The sequence below is a fragment of the Gopherus flavomarginatus genome, chromosome 22 (genome assembly GCF_025201925.1).
Source record: "Gopherus flavomarginatus isolate rGopFla2 chromosome 22, rGopFla2.mat.asm, whole genome shotgun sequence".
Classification (NCBI taxonomy): Eukaryota; Metazoa; Chordata; order Testudines; family Testudinidae; genus Gopherus; species Gopherus flavomarginatus.
Window position 1 is genome coordinate 7459144 of NC_066638.1, and position 25067 is coordinate 7484210.

The window sequence follows — 25067 nt, forward strand, 5'->3', positions numbered from 1 at the left end:
CCCTGACACAAGCAATATAGAAAACAGATGATGGGAAGTGCAGATCCTGTGCTCAGCTGAGGAAACTTTTCATACCCTCATTTAGTCACAACTAGTTCAGCTGTTCTGTTGTCATCACAGATGTTCTAAACAGTATCTTATTTTCATGATCTTCATAGAGAGTCGCTCCAAGTGAGGAGGATGGTTGAATGTGGCTTGGCGGCCACAACTGGAGAGGCACAGAGACGGTGGCAAACACCGTGATCAAGAGCAGGTAGGGGGTTTAGAGGGACCTATGCTTAGAAACGGTGAGGTGTGGGAGTCCCTGGATTATCTTGTAGAGCACAGATCTTGAATCGGATTAAGGCTGCGGGGAGTGCTATGGCCCTGCTTCCCAGGCTATGTGAACAGTCTGCAACATTTCACACCCCTAAAGCTGATATCTGGAGATGGGGGAAGCCCTGCAAGACCTGCAGATACAGAGCTAGGAATTGGGTGCGGCGGCAACAGCGATGGCACAAAGAATAGCTGCACAGCAGTAGCAGAGAGTTGAGATCACAAGTGGTGGTGGTGAAATGTTTGGCGGCACGGACTGCATTAGAGCTTGTAGCCTTGGGTGCATGACTTTGGCAATTGCTAGTGAAGAAAAGACATGGGAGAGGACCACTTCAGTCATGAGTCTTTCACTCCTGCTCTCCTTTCGTCAGTGGGTTAGAGCTTGGGCGTCTTTTGCACAGAAGTGATCTTTGCTGGTAAGTGTTCTGCTCCTGTCCCCTTAGAGGTGCAGTGTCCTTCACCTCAATATGCATTTCCTTCACTGTATCCAATTCACCACGAGACCATACTGGGCAAGATGGCTGCCTAGCAAGGAGGTCTCTGTAAGGCAACTCAAGTGTCTGTAGTAAGGAGAAACTGAACAAAGCCTTACACAGGGCACAATGCAAGGCAAAGAGTAAGACATCCCAGATGGAGGAAAGAGTGCATAGCAGGCACTGGGCATCCGCTGCACTGGAGTAGGAGAGGCTGTAGTAACGAAATGATGTAGCAATTTCTGATGACTGAGTAGGACAAGAGACAGGCATGGAACTCAGACTGAGAGGTAAATTATTAACAATGTCTGTCTGGCTCTGTGGTGGCACCTGCCTAATGCTGTAGCTGTGGAAGGATTTTGAAAATACCTTCTTAAACAGACTATGCCACTTCCATAAGAATTCAGCTACCTCTCGAGTTCTTTCATTCACAGCCTGGCTGTGTTTCTAAGGTATGGCGATTGCATGGGATAAAATCCTGGTCCCATTAAGTCCATGGGAGTTTTGTCAACTTAGGGCCAAGATTTCACCCATACTCTACATTTGGAGACTCGATTTCTGGTTTCTTCTCCCCGTGAGCTCTGATTGGGACTGCTTTCCACACAGCTCTTCAGTGCTGGATCTCTGGTGCACCCACCGCTGTCACATCTAGGCACTGAGAGGCTGCAGAAACTGTAAGGAAGGTTCTGCTGTGAAATGTGTGTGCAGGCTCTCCTGGGAGTTAAAATCATTGGGGGTCTGTGCTAACCATCTGCAAGGGTGGAAGGAGAAATCCACAGAACGTTAGCAGCAAAACTGCTTGAAATTGAGTGAGTGGGTGACCTAAAATGCCTGGACACATCAACACTGCTTTGTGGCTTGGAGATGTGACAACGGAACATACAATCCAACTGAGCTTGTCACCCAGCTGAGAGAGGTCCTCCCAGCTCTCCAGGAGAGACCTTGCCTGCATCATGGTGTGAGATGTGCTGTGAATACCCAGCACTGAATCCCTGCAGCAGTCCTGTGTGATGGACAAGTGCTATTGTGGTTTGATTTATGGTGGGACTGAGCATGGTTATTGCTTTGAGCAGTTTTTCTGTGATCAGAGTGCAAAAGGATGGCTTGAGAGTGGCAGTTGTAGGTCCCCAGGGAGGAGTGAGATGAATTCTTGCTCATAAAAGTCAAGGAAACCATGGAAGAGCCCCCCTAGCAACGCTGTTGCTAGTATGACTTCAGCTGTAAGATGCATGGGGGAGCTTTAAAGCCAGCACTTCCTGAAGAATGTTTAGTGATCGCATCTTCAGCATGCGGCTGTTTGGGGAAAGCCTACATGCAAGTCAGTGGAGGGGTAGGGCGCAGGGTTGCTGGGGCAGGCATGACATGATGCCCCATGGTATAGAAATCTAGATAGTCACCATCCTGGGATTAAACAAAGACTGGGAATGGTTGGGTCATTACGCTAATTTAATCTATTTCCCTATGTTAAGTTCTCCTCACACCTTCTATGGGTCATCTTAATTATCACTTCAAAAGGTTTTTTCTCCTGCTGCTGATAGCTCATCTCAATTGATTAGACTCTTCCAGTTGGTATGCATACTTCCACCTTTTCATGTTCTCTGTATGTATAAATATCTCCTGTCTGCATGTTCCGTTCTATGCATCCGAAGAAGTGAGCTGTAGCTCACGAAAGCTCATGCTGAAATAAATTTTAGTCTCTGAGGGATAATATTCATCCAAATCTTTTGCATCCTTTGAGAAAGCCAGAGCCTTAACTGGATCTGTGTACAGAAGTTGTGACAAAAGGAAACACTGCTGCCATCTTGCAACCTGCTGATTCAATACATCCACTCAGTTACCCGTGAATCCCATTTACTGGCATGGGAATGGGAGTTACTGATTAAGCATGTCTCTGAGCTGCCCAAGCTGCTGTCTGGCTCAAGGAATGGAGGATAAAGTGGGAGGGTTAACAGGCTGGCTCTGATATGCAACTTGCCCAGCATAGGACTCCTGTTCCCATTGGATTCCACAGGAGTTTTGCTACCATCTCCAAAGAGAGCAAGATGGGGCCCTGTGCGAGGAATGTGCTCCAGCTCGGGCTAGGAAATCCTCTTGGTGGACTCGCTCCTTGACTGTGCAAAGTCACCTTTAATTGACAGCGATCATTTTAAGAGCAGGCTAGCGGGAATGTGACTGGAACCCTCCGTTTAAAGTCCTGTCTGTGGAAGGATTTGGTTTGACTGCCCTCAGAATTGCTGGACGAAGACTTCAAGCTGCTAAGGGATTGGTCCCATCCCTGATTGCACCTCGCTTGACCTGCCACTGTGGAGTCATCAGTAGCCACGGGAACCAGCAGAGAGATGTAAGGGCTGGTCACCCCGACGGTTTTGCAAACTGCAAAGGAATCCCCCGTCCTCTTGCTGTCAGGATGGAAGTGGCAGAATCTGAATCCAGATTTGGCTGCAGCCAGAGAGAGAGGGTTGTTCATAGCCATCTTGAACCTTTGGATCAGCATGAGCTGTCAGGAGGACAGGATGCCCGCAGAGGCAGCAGCGAGCCCTGGAGGAGAGGGAAAGCAATTAGGAAATTCAGGCCTGGGAGCGCAGAGCCCAATGTTGCCGTAGGCTCACAGTCCAGTCTTTGCAGGATATTATCAGCAAAGAACTCTCTGCTCTCCTCCTGGCATCTGAGGACAAAGTGCTTTGCGAATCATAGTAACTCCCCACCTGCTAGGGGGAGGGAGGTAACTATCTGTCACGGAGTCACCGGGCGATGCTCTGGAACTGCTCCCCACCAAGCCAGTCAGGACTTCGGGGAGCCTCCTCTCCCGTGGAGCAGACTTGTTCAGGGCAAGAAGCTCACACGGCTTCACCTCCTGGGTCTCTCCTTGGAGCATTCAGCATCCTCTGCCCCTCCGTGCGCTTCCCACAGTGAGTCCACCCCAGCGGGGTCCTGGGGAAGCCACTGGGTCCTGCACCCCCACTTTGCAGTCAGATGTGACTCTCAGCCAGCCAGTAAAACAGAGGTTTATTCGATGACAGGAACAGGGTCTAAAACAGAGCTTGTAGATACAGCGAACCGGACCCCTCGGCTGGGTCCATTCTGGAGGGCAGTGAGCCAGACCCCCAGGTCTGCACTCCACCCTTGACCCCAGCCAGCTCCAGACTAACCACCCCTCCCAGCCCCTCCTCTCTGCTCAGCCCCTTTCCCGGGCCAGGAGGTCACCTGATCCCTTTGTCTCCAACACCTTCAGCTGGCACCTTTGCAGAGGAGGGGCCCAGGCCATCAGTTGCTAGGAGACAGAGTGTCAGGCATTTAGGTGCACTGGCCCTTTGCTCTGCCAGATACTTAAGAACTGCCATGGGGACACTGAGGCACCAACACAGTATTCAGAGCAAACATTAAGAACTTTCCCAGTTCGTCACATCTCTCCCCCCTTCGAGACCGAACTGAGCGAGGTCACTCCAGCCAGTGACCTGGGGAAGTTCGAACCCACCAACGTTCCCATGGATGCCCCAGCATCTCTCCCATTCCTTGGTGTGAGTTACAGCAGGACAGTCCAGTCTCACGCCCTCCCTTAGGTCAGGTGTGATTGATGGCACTTGCAGGCCGCATGTGGGAAGGTTTATGCGGCTTGAACCCTTTTGCTACCCCAATACCTCTGGGGTCCAAACTGGGACGGGGTCTTCTCCCAGCACTTAAGAGCCCCCATCTTGGCCTTGGCCAGCTCTGGGCTTGGGCAGCCACTTCCCACTTTGTGGCCCAGACACAACACCTCTGCCGTCCCCCCTTACACTTTCCAGCTTTTAAGGTCAGTCCCACCTCCTTGAGGCAGCCCAGCCCCCTCTTCACCTGGGACACCTGTTCCTCCCAGGTCTGGCTAAAGATGCACACCTTATCAGTGTCTGCTAGGGCCAAGTTCTCCATCGCCCTCTGCTTGTCTAGAATCTCCCCAGGCCTAGGCATGGGGTCGGCACCAGACACTGTGATGGCTTTAAGCTTCTGATAGCCCTCATAAAACCAGATCATCCTGTCTCCCTTGGGGATCAGCCCCACGGGTGAGGCCCATGGGCTGTAAAACGGCTGGATCCCATCTAAAGCCAGCATGTTCCTGACCTCTCTCTCCAGGTTCTGGGCTGCTTTCCCAGTGACTCTGAATGGGAAACACCTGATGGGGAGATTGTCTCCCACCTCAGGGAAGAGATCCCCCTGGGGGTCTTCCCCCTTCTTCATCCAATCCTCCCTCTTCAGGTTCAGGGGTCCCCTCACTCTCCTCCCATCCAGCAGCTCGAACGGGAAGAACCCTGTGGATTCCTGGGGCACCACCAGCTGCCTCCCGATTCCCCCCAGTTCTACTTCCCCTTGGGGAGCCCATTCCCAGTACAGGAATCCCTTCTCCTGCAGGACTCTGTCCCTGCAGCCTTCCCCAAGGGGGTTTGCAGCGCTGTGGCCAGCAAGTTCCCTCAGCTTCTCCAAGGAGGGATCCCTCTCCAGCTCTGTCTGGGATTCAGCGGCTGGGGCAGGGAGTGGGACCTGCTCCCTCTCGTTGGCTGGGCCTGGGGTCGCAGCCCCCCTGAGCCCTGTCCCTGGTAGCTCCCTCCCTGCTGTGTAATCACTTCCCAGCAGCACGTCTGGACCAGGCAAACCTGTTTGGCAGCTGACCTGCCCTGCCCGGGTGTCCCCCCACTCAGCTGGGGTCTCAGCTCCCCCCGTGCTCAGCACTGCCCTTGCTGTCCCAGTGGGGCCAGGCAGCGAGCTCTCTGCTCTGGTCACAGCATCAGAGCCAGTGTGAGCCCCGTCTCCGGTGTGCAGGGGGGCGGGGAGCATCTCTCCCTCCCACTCAGCCCCAGGGGGCTGGTTACAGGTAGGCAGGTATCCTGAGCCCTGCAGCCCCTCCCCCCTGCCAGCCAGGTTATTTGCATTTTCACTGACCATTTCCATCCTAGCCAATTGGTTCCCTGGTTTTGAATTCAAACCCTCGGCCGTTACAGGAGCGGGGCCTGGATCCTGTCCCATGGGGAGACAGTCACCCCCCAACAGGGCCTCCCAGCCGATATCCTGGAGAACCCCAACGACCAGCCAGCCCGACCTCTTCTGGGTCTGTACAGGGATCTGGGCCATAGGCAGGGCGAGGGGCTTCACCCCAGGGAACTTCACCCAGGTCCCACAGTCCCTCAGCATCTGGGGCTGCACCACCACAGTTCTCTCTGTCCCAGGGTCTCGCCCCCGCAGGCGTGTTTCCCCACTAACCCCTGGGCAGCCCCCTGTGTCTCTTTGATCCACCATCACCAGTCCACGCTGCTGCTGCTTCTCCTGCAGCTTTTCCTCGGGCTCTTGCTCTCTCTCACGGTCCTCTCGCTCTCTCGGGCTCTGCTCCCATCCCATCCGTCTCCAATCTCCTGATGGGGAACCCAATCGTGAAGACCCTCGTCTGATTGGGGACCAGACTCCCGGGGATGCCTGGATGATGCTCCAGCTGCTCTCAGATCCTCTTGTAGCCCCATCTGGGCCAGGAATCTGCTCCTCAGAGCGGTCTTTCTTCTTCGAGTGATTGCTCACATCCATTCCAGTTAGGTGTGCGCGCCGCGCGTGCACGTTCGTCGGAAACTTTTTACCCTAGCAACTCCAGTGGGCCGGCAGGTCGCCCCCTGGAGTGGCGCCGCCATGGCGCCCAATATATATCCCTGCCGGCCCGCCCGCTCCTCAGTTCCTTCTTACCGCCGTGTCGGTCGTTGGAACTGTGGAGCGCGGCATAGCTGTCCTCCACGTCCCTAGCTCTCCTAGTTTCTATCGCTTGTTTACCGCTTATCTCTAGTTCTATATAGTTGTTAATTAGTATTGTTAAGTAGATAGTTTAGTAAATAGCTGTTAAGTAGTTCCTTGCCGGGGGCTTAGCCCTTCCCGGCACCGGGCGCCAGGCTCATGCCTGTTTCGCCAGGCTTCAAGCAGTGTGCGGCCTGCAAGAAGCCCATGCCTACCAGCGATCCCCACGAAGCGTGCCTGAAGTGCCTCGGGGAATCGCACAGATCTGACAAGTGCCGCATCTGTAAGGCTTTTAAGCCGAGGACAAAAAAGGAGAGGGATCAGAGGCTCCGAACTCTCCTAATGGAGGCGGCACTTGACCCGTCGACTTCGCAGACCGTGGTTTCGGCACCGGCACCGGATCGCTCCGGCACCGAGAAGACTCCCCGGCACCGACCTTCTCCGGCACCGGAATCAGAGCCTAGGCCGTCGAAGTCTAATACTCCGGCCAGGCAGACCCGGCTTGAGCGCCCGGCCTCAACATCGGCCGCGGCACCGCCGGCACCGTCAGCACCGTTGACTCCGGGCCCGGCGGGTCCGTTGAGTCCGGTGCCGCCGAGCTCCCCCATGAGATCTGGGGTTGAGATAGTGGTCCCATCCACTCCGGAGACCTTCGCCTCGGCTCGGGACCTTATTGCCCTGACTGAGCCCACTCGGCTGCCACCCCCGGTACCTCCGGTGCGGGTTGTGTCCAGAGGCAAGCCCATGCTGTCGGCGCCGCCCAGAGACAGTCGTTCGCCATCCAGGTCCCGACGTCTTGGGCGCTCCAGATCCCGACGCCGCTCGCAGTCCCGGCACCGCTCCCCTCAGCGATACCGGTCGCACTCGCGGCAACGGTCGGCATCGAGACGGTCGCGGTCAGGCTCCAGTCGGCGTCACCGGCACCGCGACTCCAGGAGCAGGTCCCGACGCTACTCGCCACACCGGTCGACCTCCCGGCACCGAGCTGGTGGCAGGTCCCGGTCCCGGTCCCGGTCTCGCTCGACCTCCCGGCACCGAGCTGGTGGCAGGTCCCGGTCGACCTCCCGGCACCGAGCTGGTGGCAGGTCCCGGTCCCGGTCGATCTCCCGGCACCGAGCTGGTAGTAGGTCCCGGCACCGAAGCGGCGCCCGGTACCGAAGCGGCGCCCGGCACCGTGACAGATCCCGGTCCCGGTCCCGATCCCGGCACCGATATGACTCCCCGGCACCGGTCCCCGGCACCGAGACGATCCTCCGTGCCGGCACGCGCAGACCCGTACCATCCAGGGTCGGCCCCGCCGTGGCCCTCGAGGCAGCCGTCCGTATCCTCCCAGACGGACAGCGGCTATGCGCTGGGCACCGACCGGCAGGCGGCGCTGTTTGCTGATCCGCCGCTGCAGGACCAAGGCCCACAACAGTGGGGATTCTGGACACCCTGGGCGTACCATCAGGCCCAGGGCCCCCAGCAGCTCCCTGCTAGGCCGGCGACTGCGGAGCGTAGGGCCCCTGAAGCCTCTTTGTCTCGCCCCCCTCCCTCCCCGGAAGGGGACGAAGGGTCCAAACAGCAGGACTCCGCTGTGGCTCCGGAGACAGAGGCGAGGGCTGAGGAAGACCCTCAGTTGGACACTATTGTGCCTGGGGTCTCATCATCCTCCTCCCCGGATGAGGCGGTGGCGGGTACCTCCTCCAACAGTCCCCCCCCGCTGGATCTCAGGGCGCACCAGGACCTCCTCAGGCGATTGGCTCAAAACCTGAGTCTGCAAGCAGAGGAGGTCTCGGAGATAGAGGACCCAATTGTCACCATCCTCTCTTCCGATGCTCCCACCAGGGTCGCCCTGCCGTTCATACGGACCATCCAGGCCAATGCCAATACTATCTGGCAGTCCCCGGCCTCCATCCCTCCGACAGCGAAAGGAGTCGAGAGGAAGTACATGGCCCCTTCTAAGGGGTACGAATATTTACATGTTCACCCGACTCCCGGTTCACTGGTAGTGCAATCGGTGAACGATAGGGAGCGTCACGGCCAGGAGGCTCCGGCCCCCAAATCCAGAGAAGCCAGGCGGATGGACATCCTTGGCCGTAAGGTGTATTCGGCTGGGGCGCTGCAGCTCAGGGTCTCTAACCAGCAGGCCCTGCTGAGCAGATACGCCTTTAACTCCTGGGTGGCAGTGGACAAATTTAAGGAGCTGCTGCCACAGGATGCTCGCCAAGAGTTTACGGCCATCCTGGACGAAGGCAAGAAGGTCGCGCGCACGGCCTTACAAGCCTCCTTGGACGCTGCGGACTCGGCTGCCCGTACCCTCGCGTCAGGAGTTACGATGCGTCGCATCTCCTGGCTGCAGGTTTCCGGCCTTCCGCCAGAGCTCCAGCACACGATACAGGACCTTCCTTTCGAAGGCCAGGGCCTGTTTTCCGATAAGACAGACCCCAGACTTAAGAGTTTAAAGGACAACCGGGTCATTGCGCGGTCCCTCGGGATGCACACCCCCGTGACACAGCGTAGACCCTTTAGGCCGCAACAACAGCAGCACCGTCGGCCGTTTTCCCAGTTCCGCCAGCGGCAGGACCTTTACAGGCGCCGCGGCAGGAACGGGAGGCGCAGGCAGTCGGGGAACCAAGGGGGGCAGAACCAAGGCTCCTCAAAACCCCCGCCTGGTCCTAAGCCTTCATTTTGAAGGTGCGCTCGAGGGCGCAGTAACAGTTTCCCCTATGGATCCTTCCCCCCCGTTTTCCAACCGCCTTTCGTTTTTCCTCCCGGCGTGGTCCCAAATAACATCGGACCGCTGGGTCTTAAGCGTGGTGCAGACGGGGTACCGCCTGCAGTTTGTTTCGTTTCCTCCTTCCCGCCCTCCTTCCTCGTCCCTCTTCAGGGACCCCTCTCACGAGCAATTCCTTCGGCAGGAGGTGCAGACGCTCCTCAGCAAAGGAGCTATAGAGGCGGTTCCCGAAAACGAGAAAGGCAAGGGGTTTTATTCCCGCTATTTTCTGATCCCCAAGGCCAAGGGGGGCCTCAGGCCTATCCTCGACCTGCGAGAGCTCAACAAATACCTCGTGAAGTTGAAGTTCCGCATGGTATCCCTGGGGACCATTATTCCATCCCTGGATCCGGGAGACTGGTACGCCGCCCTCGACATGCAGGACGCGTATTTCCACGTTGCCATTTGGCCACGCCACAGACGCTTCCTCCGCTTCGTTGTGGGGGCTCGTCATTATCAATTTGCGGTCCTCCCGTTTGGCCTGTCCACGGCCCCGAGGGTGTTTACAAAATGCATGGCAGTTGTCGTGGCGCATCTTCGGCGCAACCGTGTCCACGTGTTCCCTTATCTGGACGATTGGTTGGTTCGGGGCACGTCGGAACAGCAGGTGTACAGCCATGTCCGCGTGATCACCGGCATGTTTGCGAGTCTGGGCCTCTTGATAAACACAGACAAGTCCACCCTGAGGCCCACTCAGAAGGTGGAATTTATCGGGGCCGTCCTGGACGCCACTGTGGGCAGGGCCTCGCTGCCTCGGCAGCGGTTCCAGACCATGGCGGCGATCGTTCAACGCTTGCGGTCAGCCCCGTTGACGTCAGTGAGGACATGTCTAACCCTGTTAGGCCACATGGCGGCGTGCACTTTTGTGACCGACTACGCTCGGCTCCGCATGAGGCCTCTCCAGCTGTGGCTTATCAGTCATTACAGGCCAAGGCAACCGCTAGACATGTTAATCACAGTCCCCCAGAAGGTCTTAGATTCCCTCGGCTGGTGGTTGGACCAGTCCGTATTGTGTGCGGGTCTTCCCTTTCACCCGTCTCAGCCCTCGGTATCCCTGACAACGGATGCCTCAGATCTAGGCTGGGGGGCCCACCTAGGGACCCTGCGGACGCAGGGCCTATGGTCCCAGGAGGAGGTGGGGCTACACATCAACATGAGGGAGTTGAGAGCGGTCCGCCTTGCTTGCCAAACGTTTTGTCATCAGCTTCAGGGTCGTTGTGTAGCCGTGTTCACGGACAACACGACGACCATGTATTATATCAACAAGCAGGGCGGCACCAGGTCCTCCTCCCTGTGCCTCGAGGCGATACAACTCTGGGACTTTTGCGTAGCCCACTCCATTCACCTCAGGGCTTCCTTCCTTCCCGGAGTACGGAACACGCTGGCGGATCGATTGAGCAGATCCTTCCTGTCACACGAGTGGTCCCTTCGCCCGGACGTCGCTCTCTCCATTTTCCGGAGGTGGGGTTATCCCCGGGTGGACCTCTTTGCGTCCAAGGGGAACAGGAAGTGCCAAGCGTTCTGCTCCTTTCAGGGCAGGGAGCCGGGGTCGATAGCGGATGCCTTCCTCATCCAGTGGTCGACCCACCTGTACTATGCGTTTCCTCCGTTCCCTCTGGTTCACAAGGTCCTCCTGAAGGTGCGCAGAGACAGGGCTCGTGTGATCATGGTGGCCCCGGCATGGCCCAGACAGCACTGGTACACCATGCTGCTAGACTTGGCCGTAGCCGACCCAGTTCCCCTGCCCCTTCATCCGGACCTGATTACCCAGGACCACGGGTCTCTCTGTCACCCAGACCTGCAGTCGCTGCACCTAGCGGCGTGGCTCCTGTGTGGCTAACTGGTTCCGAGCTGCGCTGCTCCACGCCTGTGAGAGAGGTGCTCTTGGGCAGCAGGAAACCGTCCACAAGAGCCACATATTCGGCAAAATGGAAACGCTTCTCCTGTTGGTGCGTAGAGAGAAATCTCCGCCCTATGGAAGTTTCGGTATCCGAAATCTTAGATTATGTTTGGTCCCTCAAAGGGCAAGGTCTGGCCTTATCGTCGTTGCGAGTCCATCTGGCAGCTATCTCCACCTTTCACCCGGGTGCGGACGGTCGCTCCGTTTTTTCTCACCCGACGGTGTCGAGATTTCTTAAAGGGCTGGAACGGTTATTCCCTAACGTCCGTCCCCCTGCTCCAACCTGGGATCTTAACCTGGTGTTGTCCCGGCTCATGGGGCCCCCTTTTGAGCCGTTAGCTACTTGCTCCCTGCTTTACCTCTCTTGGAAGGCTGCCTTTCTAGTAGCCATCACCTCAGCTAGACGGGTGTCGGAACTCCGAGCCCTTGTGGTAGACCCCCCATATACGGTCTTCCACAAAGACAAGGTACAGCTTAGACCACACCCTGCCTTTCTACCCAAGGTGGTCTCAGCCTTCCACGTCAACCAAGAGATTTTCCTCCCGGTTTTTTTCCCAAAACCTCACTCCTCAGGCAGGGAGCAGCAGCTCCACTCGCTGGATGTCCGTAGAGCTCTCGCGTTCTACATAGAGAGGACCAAACCCTTCCGCAAATCCCCCCAGCTTTTCGTGGCGGTAGCGGACCGTATGAAAGGGCTTCCTATCTCCTCCCAGAGGTTATCCTCGTGGGTTACGTCCTGCATCAGGACCTGTTATGACTTGGCCCATGTCCCTACGGGCCGTGTGACTGCGCATTCTACCAGGGCGCAGGCGTCGTCGCTGGCTTTCCTTGCCCGTGTGCCCATCCAGGAAATCTGTCGGGCAGCGACCTGGTCATCGGTCCACACCTTTGCTTCCCACTACGCCCTGGTACAGCAGTCGAGAGAGGATGCGGCCTTCGGAACTGCAGTGCTCCGTGCCGCGACTTCTCACTCCGACCCCACCGCCTAGGTATGGCTTGGGAGTCACCTAACTGGAATGGATGTGAGCAATCACTCGAAGAAGAAAAGACGGTTACTCACCTTTGTAACTGTTGTTCTTCGAGATGTGTTGCTCACATCCATTCCACACCCGCCCTCCTTCCCCACTGTCGGAGTAGCCGGCAAGAAGGAACTGAGGAGCGGGCGGGCCGGCAGGGATATATATTGGGCGCCATGGCGGCGCCACTCCAGGGGGCGACCTGCCGGCCCACTGGAGTTGCTAGGGTAAAAAGTTTCCGACGAACGTGCACGCGCGGCGCGCACACCTAACTGGAATGGATGTGAGCAACACATCTCGAAGAACAACAGTTACAAAGGTGAGTAACCGTCTTTTCTCCTCCAACTGCACGATTAACTGTGCCTTGGTGAATTTCCCCATGCGTAACCCTCTCTTTGTGCACAGGATCACAATGTCCTTCTCAAGGAGATGGTGATAGGCCATCACTTCACCGTTCCCAAGTGGCTCTGGACTCACAGGCCTGTGTGCTCTTGGCTCCCCCATGGTTTCCAGGAAGAACCCCTGGTGTGCCAGCCCTTCTCGTGATCACCACCTCTTTGCCAGGGTCGAGCTGCAGACTCCTCCGCCCCTGGGACTGCTCCTGCAATCCCCCGGGGAACCCTGCTACTGCAAAAATCCTTCTCTCTCCCAGGGTCGAGCGGCAAGCTCCTCCGCCCCTGAGACTGCTCGCTGCAATCCTCAGGGGGACCCCGTTACTCCAACAGTCCTTCTCGCTGGTCACACACTCCCAGAGGTTAACTGCCCCCTGAAACCGTCCCTCTCTGAGCCTTCAGCACGCCTGGTCCTCATTATCCCTCCTTTGTTTTACTGCTCCCCAGTCACTTACTGCAAGCAGCGCCATTCACGGGGTGCAGTACGTCCCACCACTGCCACCAGTTGTCACGGAGTCACCGGGCGATGCTCTGGAACTGCTCCCCACCAAGCCAGTCAGGACTTCGGGGAGCCTCCTCTCCCGTGGAGCAGACTTGTTCAGGGCAAGAAGCTCACACGGCTTCACCTCCTGGGTCTCTCCTTGGAGCATTCAGCATCCTCTGCCCCTCCGTGCGCTTCCCACAGTGAGTCCACCCCAGCGGGGTCCTGGGGAAGCCACTGGGTCCTGCACCCCCACTTTGCAGTCAGATGTGACTCTCAGCCAGCCAGTAAAACAGAGGTTTATTCGATGACAGGAACAGGGTCTAAAACAGAGCTTGTAGATACAGCGAACCGGACCCCTCGGCTGGGTCCATTCTGGAGGGCAGTGAGCCAGACCCCCAGGTCTGCCCTCCACCCTTGACCCCAGCCAGCTCCAGACTAACCACCCCTCCCAGCCCCTCCTCTCTGCTCAGCCCCTTTCCCGGGCCAGGAGGTCACCTGATCCCTTTGTCTCCAACACCTTCAGCTGGCACCTTTGCAGAGGAGGGGCCCAGGCCATCAGTTGCTAGGAGACAGAGGGTCAGGCATTTAGGTGCACTGGCCCTTTGCTCTGCCAGATATTTAAGAACTGCCATGGGGACACTGAGGCACCAACACAGTATTCAGAGCAAACATTAAGAACTTTCCCAGTTCGTCACATCATCATTAGTCCTTGTGCTCACCTGTCTGTCCGTCTCCACCTGTTCTCTCTTGTATCAGGCTTTTTTGATTGTAAACTCTTTGTGGGTTTGTGGTCCATGAGCAGGGCTCCTAGGCGCTAGCTAGCACGATACAGATGATACAGACCGAGATTCTAAGGTACAGACAGGGTCAGTGCAACCCATTAGGCGACCTAGGCAGTCGCCATGGGCACTAGCATTTTGGGGGGGGGCATTTCGGGTCCTTCAGCGGCGACCGCCGTGGATGGATCTTCGTCTGTCCCAGTTGTTCTCAGCATTTAGGCAGAGGGACTTGGGGGAGGGAGGCGCAGGGAGTGCCGCCTGCAGCAAGTAAGGGAGGGCGTGTCACACAGGGGAACCGCTCCCCACCCCAGCTCACCTCTGTTCCACCTCCTCCCTTGAGCACGCTGCCCCACTCTGCTTCTCTCCCTCCCAGGCTTGCGACGCCAAACAACTGATTGGCGCTGCAAGCCTGGGAGGCGGGAGAAGTGGAGCAGCGACAGTGTGCTCGGGGAGGAAGTGAAGCAGAGGTGAGCTGGGGCGGGGGAGTTGCCTCACGGCTCCCCGGGCTGGAGGGAGCTGCCGTGGGGGGGCGCCACAGGGTGGAGGGGGGGAGTTGCTGCCACAGGGGGAGTGGGGAGCTGCTGTGGGGGGGTGCCTTAGGGCGGGGGGGAGGGCGGAGAGCTGCGATAGGGCTCAGGGTAGAGTGGGGGCGCAAGGTGGAAGTTTCACTTAGGTCACGAAAGATCCTTGCACCCGCCCTGGGTACAGAGAGGGGAATTGTCCTGTCTAACATCATGTGGGGAATCAGTGGCAGAGCCCTGGTTCCCAGGCTTGTGCCTCAATTAAATCAACCTTCCGCTCTGGGTATTGCCACCAATGAGCAAACCCTCATTTAATTCTTAGGAATGCCTGTGTATCGCAGATACTAGGTATCATCCGATCAGCAGGCAGCCCCTAGCATGCTTCAGAGGAGCCAATACCCATCTGCCTGGAGGTTCTGGCTTTCTGTGACACCCTGGGCTGGAAAGCACCTAGTGGATAAAAAAGCAGCCAAGGAAATTAACAGTGACCAGCTGGCTTAGCAGAAACGGGCTCAGAACAGGGAAGGAAGGAGAGCTGTTGCACCTGTATTCATATGGCCTGTTGCCACATGGCAATAGAGCTTTGGAGCAATCCCACCTGGAATATAGCTCTCTGTGTTATTCAAGATTGCATAGGAACTGCGTAACCTGCTGTGTGTGTGTGTGTGGAGGGGTGTGACAATGCCTCTTTCTAAGCATTTTTCTTCTAATTGGGGCCTGAGCCTTTTCTATGGCCCAAGTAGGCTGTTCTGGCCAAGTTTCTGACGCTGAGACAAGACTGACATCTGGCCCTGTCTGGGCTTGAAGGCACTGTTGTCAAATGTCACTGCTTTTCAGTGGGGTCATCTTATCCAGAGCAAACCAGCATGTGACAGAGCAGACGGCTGCTGATTAAGTCCCCACATAAGCAGGACTAATTCAATTAGCTTTCATCTGAAACGTATTGATGAACTGTGTTCCTTGAGAACTAGAAATAATGCTCAGGTCCTTATGTTAATCTCTCCAGCTGCATTCCAAGCTCCCGAGGCAGGATAGAGGAGAACAGACTCACTGGGAGATAAATGGCCAGTAGGACCTGCTGGTGTGTTCATCTCCACCTCGCTCAGGTGCAGATTCTCCGAGTATCAGGAATGGTTTGAATGTGGAATGATGAGCACATTTGGGTTTCCTGTTAGTGAGAACAAATGGTCCTTCCAATGATAGGTCAGGGCATATTTAGAACTAGAGAGAGGAAAATAACTTCAACTAGATAACAATAGTTGGGTGTCTTAATATGCATCTTAGCAACATTTAGTGCTGCATGAACACCAATGAGCCTGTCCGTTCAGCGTAACTGCACCTGTATACCCACTTCGTGGTCCACCAAGGGCAGCCCTTCTAGGCTGCCAGCTCCTCATCTCTCACCTCTCTTGGATAGAGACCCATGTCTCCTTCCCTCCTGACCAGGCTTTTTCCAGGCTGCACAGTTCTGTGCCTATGCTGTGATATTCCTAGCAAGCCAGACTGTCTAAACAGGCCAATGTCTGTGCTTAGCTTTCTCTTTGAAAGCTATAGACAGCTGTAATTGCCAGCAGGCACAGGTTACCGCACGGCTCTTTATGAGCAAGCACCTTTATTCTTCAGGTTAAAGCATCACAGAGGAAATAGATTCTTCTATTGTTTTAAATATACCCACATGCTAGTAAGCTTATCAGAGATCACCCCCCGTCCCCAACAAGGCTCTGGTCCTTCAAACCCCACCAAGGTTTTTTTTCTGTGGTTACAAGTTCATAACAGTCTTAGGCTCTGTCTGCACTACAGCCCTTACAGCAGTAATGCTGTAAGGTCTCCCGCGTTGTCGCTCTATCCCCACAGGAGAGAACTCTCTCTCTGGCATAATTAAACCACTCCCAATGAGCGCCGGTAGCTGTGTTGGCGGGAAAGCATCTTTGGTCACCCAGGCCTACAATCAGACATAAGCTTTGTATTTAATACAATGGACTTCAAAGATACTTACTTCACTTCATTAAATAAGGTTTTCCAAGGATATTGCAGGAGATTGCTACATCTGTCACAGAGCCTATCCTCTCAACATGCCTGGGAGGTAGAAAAATATTTTTATCTCCAGTGGGGAAACTGAGGCATAGAGCGGGGAAGTGTCTTACCTAAGGCCACAGAGTGAGTCAAGGTCAGAACCCCAACTAGAAAGTGATATTTCCTGTCTCTCTAGCCCAGTGGTTCTTAAACTTTTGTACTGGTGACTCCTTTCACATAGAAAGCCTGAATGCGACTCCTTCTTATAAATTAAAAACACTTTTTATATATTTAACACCATTATAAATGCTGGAGGCAAAGTGGGGTTTGGGGTGGAGGCTGAAAGCTCGTGACCCCCCATGTAAGAACCTTGTGACCCCCTGTGGGGTCTCAACCCCCAGTTTGAGAATCCCTGCTCTAGCTTGTGCTAGACCATGGAGGGGAATGGGCTTCTGCTTTCCTTCCTCCTCATCTGGGGATAAACGGCTTTCTTGGCTAGAGGGTTTATTACGAAGTGACAGAGCCTTAAGAATAACCAAACTATCAGACAAATGGTCCATCTTGCCCAGTATCCTGTCTTATGACAGTGGCTGGTGCCAGAGGCTTCAAAGGGAATGAACAGAGCAGGGCAATTTATGAAGCGATCCATCCCTTGTCGTCCAGTCTCAGCTTCTGGCAGTCAGAGGTTTAGGGACACCTAGAATATGGGGTTACATCCCTGACCATCTTGGCTAATAGCCACGAATGGACCTATCCTCCATGGACTTACCTAATTCTTATTAGAACCCAGTTGTACTTCTGGCCTTCATAACATCCTATGGCAATGAGTTCCACAGGTTGCCAGTGAGCTGTGAGAAGAGATACTTCCTTATGTTAGTTTTAAACCTGCTGCCTAATAATTTCATTGAGTGAATTCTGGTTCTTCTGTTATGTGAAGGGGTAAAGAACACTTCTTTCTTCGCTTTCTCCACACCAGTCATAATTTTGTAGACCTTGATGACATCCTCCATTAGTCATCTCCTTTCTAAACTGAACACTCATAGTCTTTTTAATCTCTCCTCGTACGGTTCCATCCCCCTAATAATTTTTGTTGCCCTTCTCTGTACTTTTCCCAATCCCAATATATATCTTTTATAACCAGAACAGCATGAAAACTTGCACTGTACTTTACAGAAATGAGAAGACTCAGACCCTACCACAAAAAGTTTACAGTTTCAATGAGACCATCTCAGGAATGACCACAACAGCTGAAAGAAAAGGAGGTGATTGCTGAGCCAGTGCTCCCTCCAAGTGCAAATAAACAAGATGTGGGACACACATTCTGGATAAAGCTCAGAGGATAGATTTTTTTACATTTGAAAGGTTGGTGACAGCCATGCGGCAGGCGGTGCTAAAGGAGGTCAGTGGCAGGGAGATAGCTGCACCGAGCCAGTGTAGAGAAGGGATGTGGAAGTGTTAGGGAGGGCACTTTGCAAATAGCCAAGGATCTATCTGTCTCCTCTATCCGCATCCCTACCACTCATGCAGATTGTTACACTAACATAGCAGCCCTCACAGAGACACTTTATACCCGTGCAGACTAAACAGATTACAAAACGCCAACCAAAGCAGAGGAGTTCGAGGTGAGGGAGGGATGGGAGGCGGCCTGTCTAGATGAAATGGCAGGTGCATAGGAGGCAAGAGGGTGGGGATGGGCAGGGGAGCCTTTCTAGGGGGTGGGTTCAGTGAAGAGGATAGCTAGGGTTGCTGGGGGCCAGTAGCAGCAGTGGAAACAGGGGCTTGGGAATGGGTGGGGAGGGGACTGTGCTGCTCTGTGCCTGGTCCTGATCCCGCTTGGGGACCAGCTGGAACTTGCTCCACTCCCCTGCAGAGATCTCAGATTCCCAGCAGCCAAAATCCCCTCCCCTCCACCACCATCAAACTTCAAACAGGGAGGGAAGTGTGTTATCTTGAAACTCCAGGTAACGCAGAAGCGCTCATTCATGTGTGCCCAGGGATTTTTGAGAAGCCACTCCAGAGAGGGGAGGCTCCTAAGACTGGAGGCAATATGAGTCAGCCCTACCGAATTCATGGCCATGAAAAACGTGTCATGGACTGTTAAATCTGGTCTCCCAGCCCATGAAATCTGGTCTTTTGTGTGCTTTTACCCTATGCTATAACGATTTCGTGTGGGAAACCGACGTTTCTCAAACTGGGGGTCCTGACCCAAAAGGGAGTTGCAGGGGGGTCCCAGTATTGCCATCCTTATTTCTGCGCTGCCTTCAGAGCTGGGCAGCTGGAGAGCAGCGGCTGTTGGCCGGGATCCCAGCTCTGAAGGCGACAACCCACCAGCGGCAGTGCAGAAATAAGGGTGGCAATACCATACCAGGCCACCCTTACTTCTGTGCTGCTGCTGGCCGCGGCGCTGCCTTCAGAGCTGGGATCCTGGCCAGCAGCTGCTCTCCAGCTGCCCAGCTCTGAAGGCAGCGCCGCCGCCAGCAGCAGCACAGAAGTAAGGGTGGCAGTACCACAACCCCCCTTACAATATCCTTGCAACCCCCCCACCACCATTCCTTTGTGGCTCAGGGCCCCTACAATTACAACACTGTGAAATTTCAGATCTAAATGGCTGAAATCATGAAATTTACTATTTTTAAAATCCTACGATTGTGAAATTGACCAAAATGGACCTTGAATTTGGTAGGGCCCTAACTATGAGCCCTGGAGTCAAGCCACTGAACTCCACAGTGTTACAGTAAAGCTGGAAGAAGACCATGGAGTCTCACCCATCTGGGATGATTAAAGGCATCACGTTGTTGTTCAAAGAAATAACCGTGTTGGTGACTGCCCAGTGTTTAAGCTTTGTCCTCCTCCCACCCCCAAAACCCTCTTTGGCCCTATTCCTCTCCCCATTGGGACTTCCCAGCGCCACACAGCTCATGTTATTTCTGCATCACTGCCCTGATGAGTGAGTGGCTTCTTGCCAGGGTATGCTGCATGCCTGCTTGTGAGGCTCAGCTGCAGCAGTCATGGCGATCAGCTGTCTGCCTGTCAGCAAGTCGATAGCTGAGTGCAGAGCAATCCATGCATGCAGATCCTTGTCCTCATGCCCCATAGGCAACCTGGCCACTGCCCCCCAGCAGACTGGGGCCTGCTTTCAGTGGGGATGCCATAGAGAGTGCTTTGTGTCCAGCTCAGCCAATAGGATTGCTGGGTTTGGTTGCCAAGGCCACTCTTGTGAATCAGAGGTGGGCGGGAGCTGTGTATATAAGGGGTGGCAGAGCCTCCCCAGGAGGGCAGGGTTAGTTGGTGCTGCTTGCACGGTGTAGGCTTAGGAGTGGAGGAGGAGGAGGAGGAACAACCACCGCTGAAGCCAATTCACTCTCTTGGGAGACCCATGGGCAGAATCCGTTTCAATGCTTTTTAAGGTAACCCAGGAAAGGTGGCTTCCCGGCAAGAGCAGAGAAATCAAGGCGAGGGGAGCCTTTCTGGGGCAGCTGGACTGGCTGGGAGGAGCTGAGGAGGGGGGTGGTGGATGCTATTCTGTGGGGTGTGGGTGAGGAGGATGACTAGGGTGCTGCGTGCCAGTTGGGAGCAGAGGAAATGGAGGTGTAGGAAGGGGTAGGGAGGGGACCGCTCTGCCTTTTGCATGTACCTGATCCCTCTCGATAACCCGCTGGAACTTGCACTCTTTCCCCTGTAGAGATCTTGGATCCTCAGCAGCACCTGTGCCTCGGGGAGTTGCAAAAGCTCTGAATTCACCGGAGAGCCCCCCTGGTATTACACCTAGCCCCCCAGGAAGGAGGCTTTGGAACTCGGTAAGGAAAAAACATGCGGGGAGAGACACAGGGTGTACTGCATGTTCTCTTGTATCCAGTGCAGGCTGAGTGAACCAGGGTCTGGTCCTACCTTTATAGCTTATCAGTCCTGTGCCCAGGCAGCTCAAGATGATGGGTGGAATGAAGGACATTGATGTGTTTGAGTGGGAAGAAACCAGAAGAATTCTTGTCCCCTCTAAACTCTCCCTCCCCGGCTGCAGAGTTTCAATAAATTCCTGGCCAAATGTGTTCTCCCTCCCTGTAAAGCTTTCTTGGGCTTGCATTATTATTTGTTTGATCCATTACAAGATAGTGCGTCTTGGGCCTGCAGTTCTTAGCTCAGAGTGTGCTTTGCCCCTCCAACCTGCACTAGGAATTGCCCAAGTAAATCTCCGCAGAGGGTGAGAGATGCTGTGCAGTTCTCGGAAGCAGAGTTTGGGGATTATTTTTATCACTTTAGATAAGGGTGACTGTGTTGTTCACCCAAAGGACATAGGTCTGAAAAGTGAAGCCCCCGAGCCCCCCAAGAGTTAGAGGTTGGACCAGAAAACAGTTCCTGCAAGCCTTTGTGGTGTCTTAACATCCTTAAATTATTGGTTGGAGTTAATATAAGCCAAGAGATCATTAAGGCCACACAGTTCAGCATTCGCATTGGGAAAATATCAGTGTGCATCCTTAACTCTGCCCCTTGTCTGTATGCACTATGCCACAGCCAGCTCTCCAGCTGGTGTGCATAGGTGTAGTAAAAGGAGCTACACTGATTAATACCAGTTAAGGGTCTGGCCTGTCATGTTTAATTCCATGACTGGTTGGCAAACCATGCAATCTCATACTAAGGTTTTCTAAAGATCTGCGTCCTGCTGCGCCATTTTAGTGGCATGCCTTGGTGTGTGCTTAGGAAATGAGGTCCTGAAATTCATTTCCTGGAAGACTACACAGGGAATCTTTGCATAACACATGGCAGATTGAGCCTTTTATAGGAGAGTGTGAGGGGAATATGTTCTGGATACATGGGCAATTTAAGTTTACACCTAAGTTGCTTTGTCATTTACTGCACAGTTCATTGCCTGAGCGTCACCTGAAGGAGGCTGGGCTGCTGGCTGCAAAGACACCATATAGTCATGGCTGCTGCTGAAACTATTAAACTATGTCCCTTATAGAAGCAAACTTATCCCCAAAGAGATCGGTCACCTAAGAGGTACTGGCCCGTTGCCACACTGATTTCATTGCCACTATTCAAAAGTAAAACTGAGACACAACGCTGCATGTATGTACCTGAGTAAGTTTAGCTCATACCTGTGAAGTTACTGGCACAAGCTAAACTTTGTCCGCATACAAAGTTCCAGTGGTTTAACTGAATCAGTATAAATTACACCTTTAGTTACAACAGTACAAGTCTGTGTGACCTCAGAGAAAGTGCCGGATGAGGATAGTCTCTGGGGATGGACTCAGAAGAACCCCACCACTAACGCTGTTCCTCCTTCCTTACAGTGTGTTGCATACTTAGAAACTACTTCTTACTAAAGGAGGCTTTAGAACTAGCAATTCTCCTAGATCTGGACGATGAGTGGGTACTTGGATGAATTAGAGTTTATGATGATGGAGGAAGGCTTCACCACCAGAGACCTCCTTGAGAACCTCCTCATGGAAGTCTCCCAGACGGTAAGTGGCACTTAGCTTCTATGGGCCCTTCCTTCCCATCCACTGGGCCTGGTGTCACGTGGCATCTAACTGTAGGGTGGCTATTTAACTGTCGCTCTCTTCTGAAGCATTAGGATTTGAGACACTTTGGTGCAATTTCTCAGCATCTCACAACACTTAACAGCTTCTGGACAGTGTGGGGGGGGCAGAATTTTGTTTTCAGTTTTTCTGTGTGCACGTCTGGGTGAATGGCTGGCTAGATTCTTAACTGGACATATGCACATACAAATATCTGATTTGCATGTGCCCATAAGTTAGCCATATGTGCTTATGTGCATGCATTGGGCTTGTCCGTCTTCATTCATTTAGGGCCATTTGCGGCCCAGGCAGCACATGTGACATCCTGACAGCCATACAGGTAGTGTGTATATATATTGTGTGGATGTGGTCCACGTAATACATAGCAAGTTGCACATGCGACCCACAGTGGTAAATAGGTTGAGAACCACTGGTTTAGGGCCAGAGTGGAGGGAACTGGGCAGTGGGATCTTTGTATTGCTGGGGACAGGAGACTTGCATTGCGGAAACCAGGGCCTGAATTCTCAGTTACACTGAAGCCCCTTTAAACCGTGCTGGAAGCATGAAGGGGCTTTAAAGTGGATACTAACATCATTTACACCCCTCGTTGCATTGCCTCAGTGGTGTCAATGGGCCTTTGTGTCATTAAGAATCAGACCACGGTTTGAGTGATTCCCTGACTAAAATGCACCTTAATGAGTGCTGGGTTTCCTTGCCTGCCCTGCTTGATACCGTTGTGATTTGGGGGAGCAGATAGCTATTTTGCCAATGGACTGGGGGAAAAGACACGAAGGAAAATCACATTTCTAAAAATCTTTTTGTCTAAAAATATCTCATCTGTTCCACTTTGCCCCTCGCTTACGTCTCGTAGGGCTCCTTCCCGGGCTTCATTCTTAGCTCTTTGCTTCTCTTCAAATTAAAAGAGCCGATTTGATTATTTTGTTTGGTTTTTTTGCGTGGCACATCTCAGGGGTGCGCTCCCGTTCTTCCCAGTGGTGGACTGAGTCCCACCAGAATCTCGCTGCTGCTCTGAGAAGACCCTATTGAATTCCTAACTGAGGCTTTGTGCTGATGTCCGTCAATTGCAGGTTACCACTAACTGCCCTCAAGCTACACCCCTTCGTGTCATGTAGTCGCCCCATGCACAGCATAGCCCACCCCTGCTCTGGTCGTGTTAAAGCACTTGTGAGCCTGGGGTTCTTTGTCACGCTGGGCATTCTGCTGGTGTATTGATGCAAATGGAGTGTACATCAGCTGGGCGGGGTGTGTGCCACTGGCCATCAGTTGCAAGACTTGGTTATTGGGCACCACTTGCAGACTTCCCTGATTTCAGTAACAAAAAGATCGATTCTTAACAAGCCCCCAAATTGGAGAGACCTTGATCATTGGACATTTAGGGCCTGATTCTCCCCTTCTTTACGTGGGTGTAAATCAGAAGTAACTCCACTGGTATCACTGATGTGAGTGGAGAATCAGGCTCTTAGTTTTGAGTCTGGTGCCTCTGCTGCTCCATGAAGACTCTGCAATGCTCCTTCCTTGGGGGATGGAGGGGCGCTGAGACCACTGTTGCTGACTCCAGTCTCTTCCCTCTAGAGCGACAAAGGGGCCTTTTTTGTGGCAGACCTGGGGGATGTAGTGAAGAAACACCTGCGCTTCTTGAAAGCCTTGCCCCACGTCAAACCTTTCTACGCTGTTAAGTGCAACAGCAGCGAAGGAGTGGTGCGGACGCTGGCTGCGCTGGGGGCAGGATTTGACTGTGCTAACAAGGTAGGAACAAAGGGAAAGAAGAGCTCTGGGACGCAACGTCCTTGGGGTGCAGTGGCTAGAACTGTGCCTTGGACGGTGGTGAGGGAACCAGCCAAGACAAGGTGTGACAGCACGAAGGTTAAACAAGCTGCAAGTTAAACAAGCTTTGCAGCGTGCTAGGCTTAGTCTGGGGCTTCCCATGCTGCATTTACATTGGAGGGAGTCTTCCCCCTTCTGGCACAACAGTAACAATGCATCCTGGAAAATCTGCTTCCCAGTCGGGTGTTCCAGACTCAAAGGCGATCATGCCCTTTCACTTGAATTTCCTTGTTTTTACACATCTCCCGGACAGCAGAATCCATCTTAAGTGTGTTGGTTTTTCTGGGACATGCGGCCACGGTCCACTCTTAGATGGGTACTGGGCTGTGTCAGAAGCTCCCTCTTGTCTCATTTAATGGGTTTTTCAGGGTAGGTCAAAGCAAGGTTATTTATTTCTTTGTGATTCAGTGGAACAGGTTGCCAAGGTGACATGTATTTATATGTGTTAAGAACAAAGCCTAAGGGAAAACTACAAAACCCGAGAGGCCATGGCAATGAATGGAGTTGCATGCAGCCTGAACACGCTGTAAACAACTAGCAGGGGGAAAGACGCTCCTTCCTCCCTCCTTACACCACGTGAAGCAGTTTGGCCTGATGGATAAGGGTTAGGTGTTTTTTTTATTACATATCTTGTGGTAATGTGGTCCATTCAGTTTGCCTCTGCTCTTACAGACCTACCTTCCTTGGTCTTGTGTTTCTAGTGGTGTGTCACTGCTGTCTCTCGCTCCAGACACAGTCCACCATGACCCCTGTGGGCAAACACACCTTTCTTCATCTCTGTCTGGTTCCCAGGAGAATCCCATTCCTGACTCCTGGTGAGTTACTCTTGGTGAACCCACAACATGCATTAGACTGTCCCAGGCCTGGAGCTCTTGATTCCATAACAACTTGCATCCCACAGCACTGAGTTCCTGAGGGGCTGATCCATACACCCTGCTAATAATGCCCTTGTTGCAGACGGAGATTGCATTAGTTCAGAGCATCGGGGTCCCACCTGACAAGATTATCTACACCAACCCCTGCAAACAGATCTCGCAGATCAAATACGCAGCCAGCCATGGGGTGCAGCTGATGGCCTTTGACAATGAAGTGGAGCTCAGGAAAGTGGCAAGGAGCCATCCACGTGCCAGGTACGTATATAAACTCTGGGTATGGAAGAAGGAGGTTTATTGAGGCTGGAAACAGAGATGGACCAAAGGTCAGTCTCTCAATCTCATCTAGAGGGTGAACGTGACATTTCTTATGGGCAGGGCTTTTATGTATTTTCATAGCATGTTCCTGTTCCATGTACTAGGGCTGACTTCAGTAAAGAGTTG

General features: G+C 53.7%; 2 protein-coding genes across 5 annotated transcripts in view; both read left to right on the forward strand.

Annotated features, from left to right (window-relative positions):
- The first annotated feature begins 139 nt into the window (after positions 1–139).
- Positions 140–25067, forward strand: part of AZIN2 (antizyme inhibitor 2) — a 30712-nt gene continuing 5784 nt past the window's right edge. Inside the window, exons 1-6 of one of the 4 annotated variants that reach the window (XM_050932652.1) lie at positions 140–253; positions 17564–17752; positions 20073–20187; positions 21695–21849; positions 23500–23673; positions 24709–24881. In XM_050932652.1, coding sequence (XP_050788609.1) covers positions 21751–21849; positions 23500–23673; positions 24709–24881 — 446 coding nt within the window. In that variant the 5' untranslated portion in view covers positions 140–253; positions 17564–17752; positions 20073–20187; positions 21695–21750. Of the gene's footprint in view, positions 254–17563; positions 17753–19683; positions 19798–20072; positions 20188–21694; positions 21850–23499; positions 23674–24201; positions 24882–25067 lie in introns of those variants that run through there. The other 3 variants (XM_050932651.1, XM_050932653.1, XM_050932654.1) reach the window with 3 other exon arrangements.
- LOC127039264 (uncharacterized) lies at positions 7214–9243 on the forward strand. Its single transcript, XM_050932655.1, has 2 exons — positions 7214–7525; positions 7658–9243. The coding sequence occupies exon 2, from the start codon at positions 7744–7746 to the stop codon at positions 9202–9204; it is 1461 nt and encodes a 486-aa protein (XP_050788612.1). The 5' UTR covers positions 7214–7525; positions 7658–7743; the 3' UTR covers positions 9205–9243.

What these genes read in the sequence shown, in the direction of transcription:
- LOC127039264 (XM_050932655.1), top strand. Translation starts at nt 7,744, where the DNA reads ATGACTCCCCGGCACCGGTCCCCGGCACCGAGACGATCCTCCGTGCCG.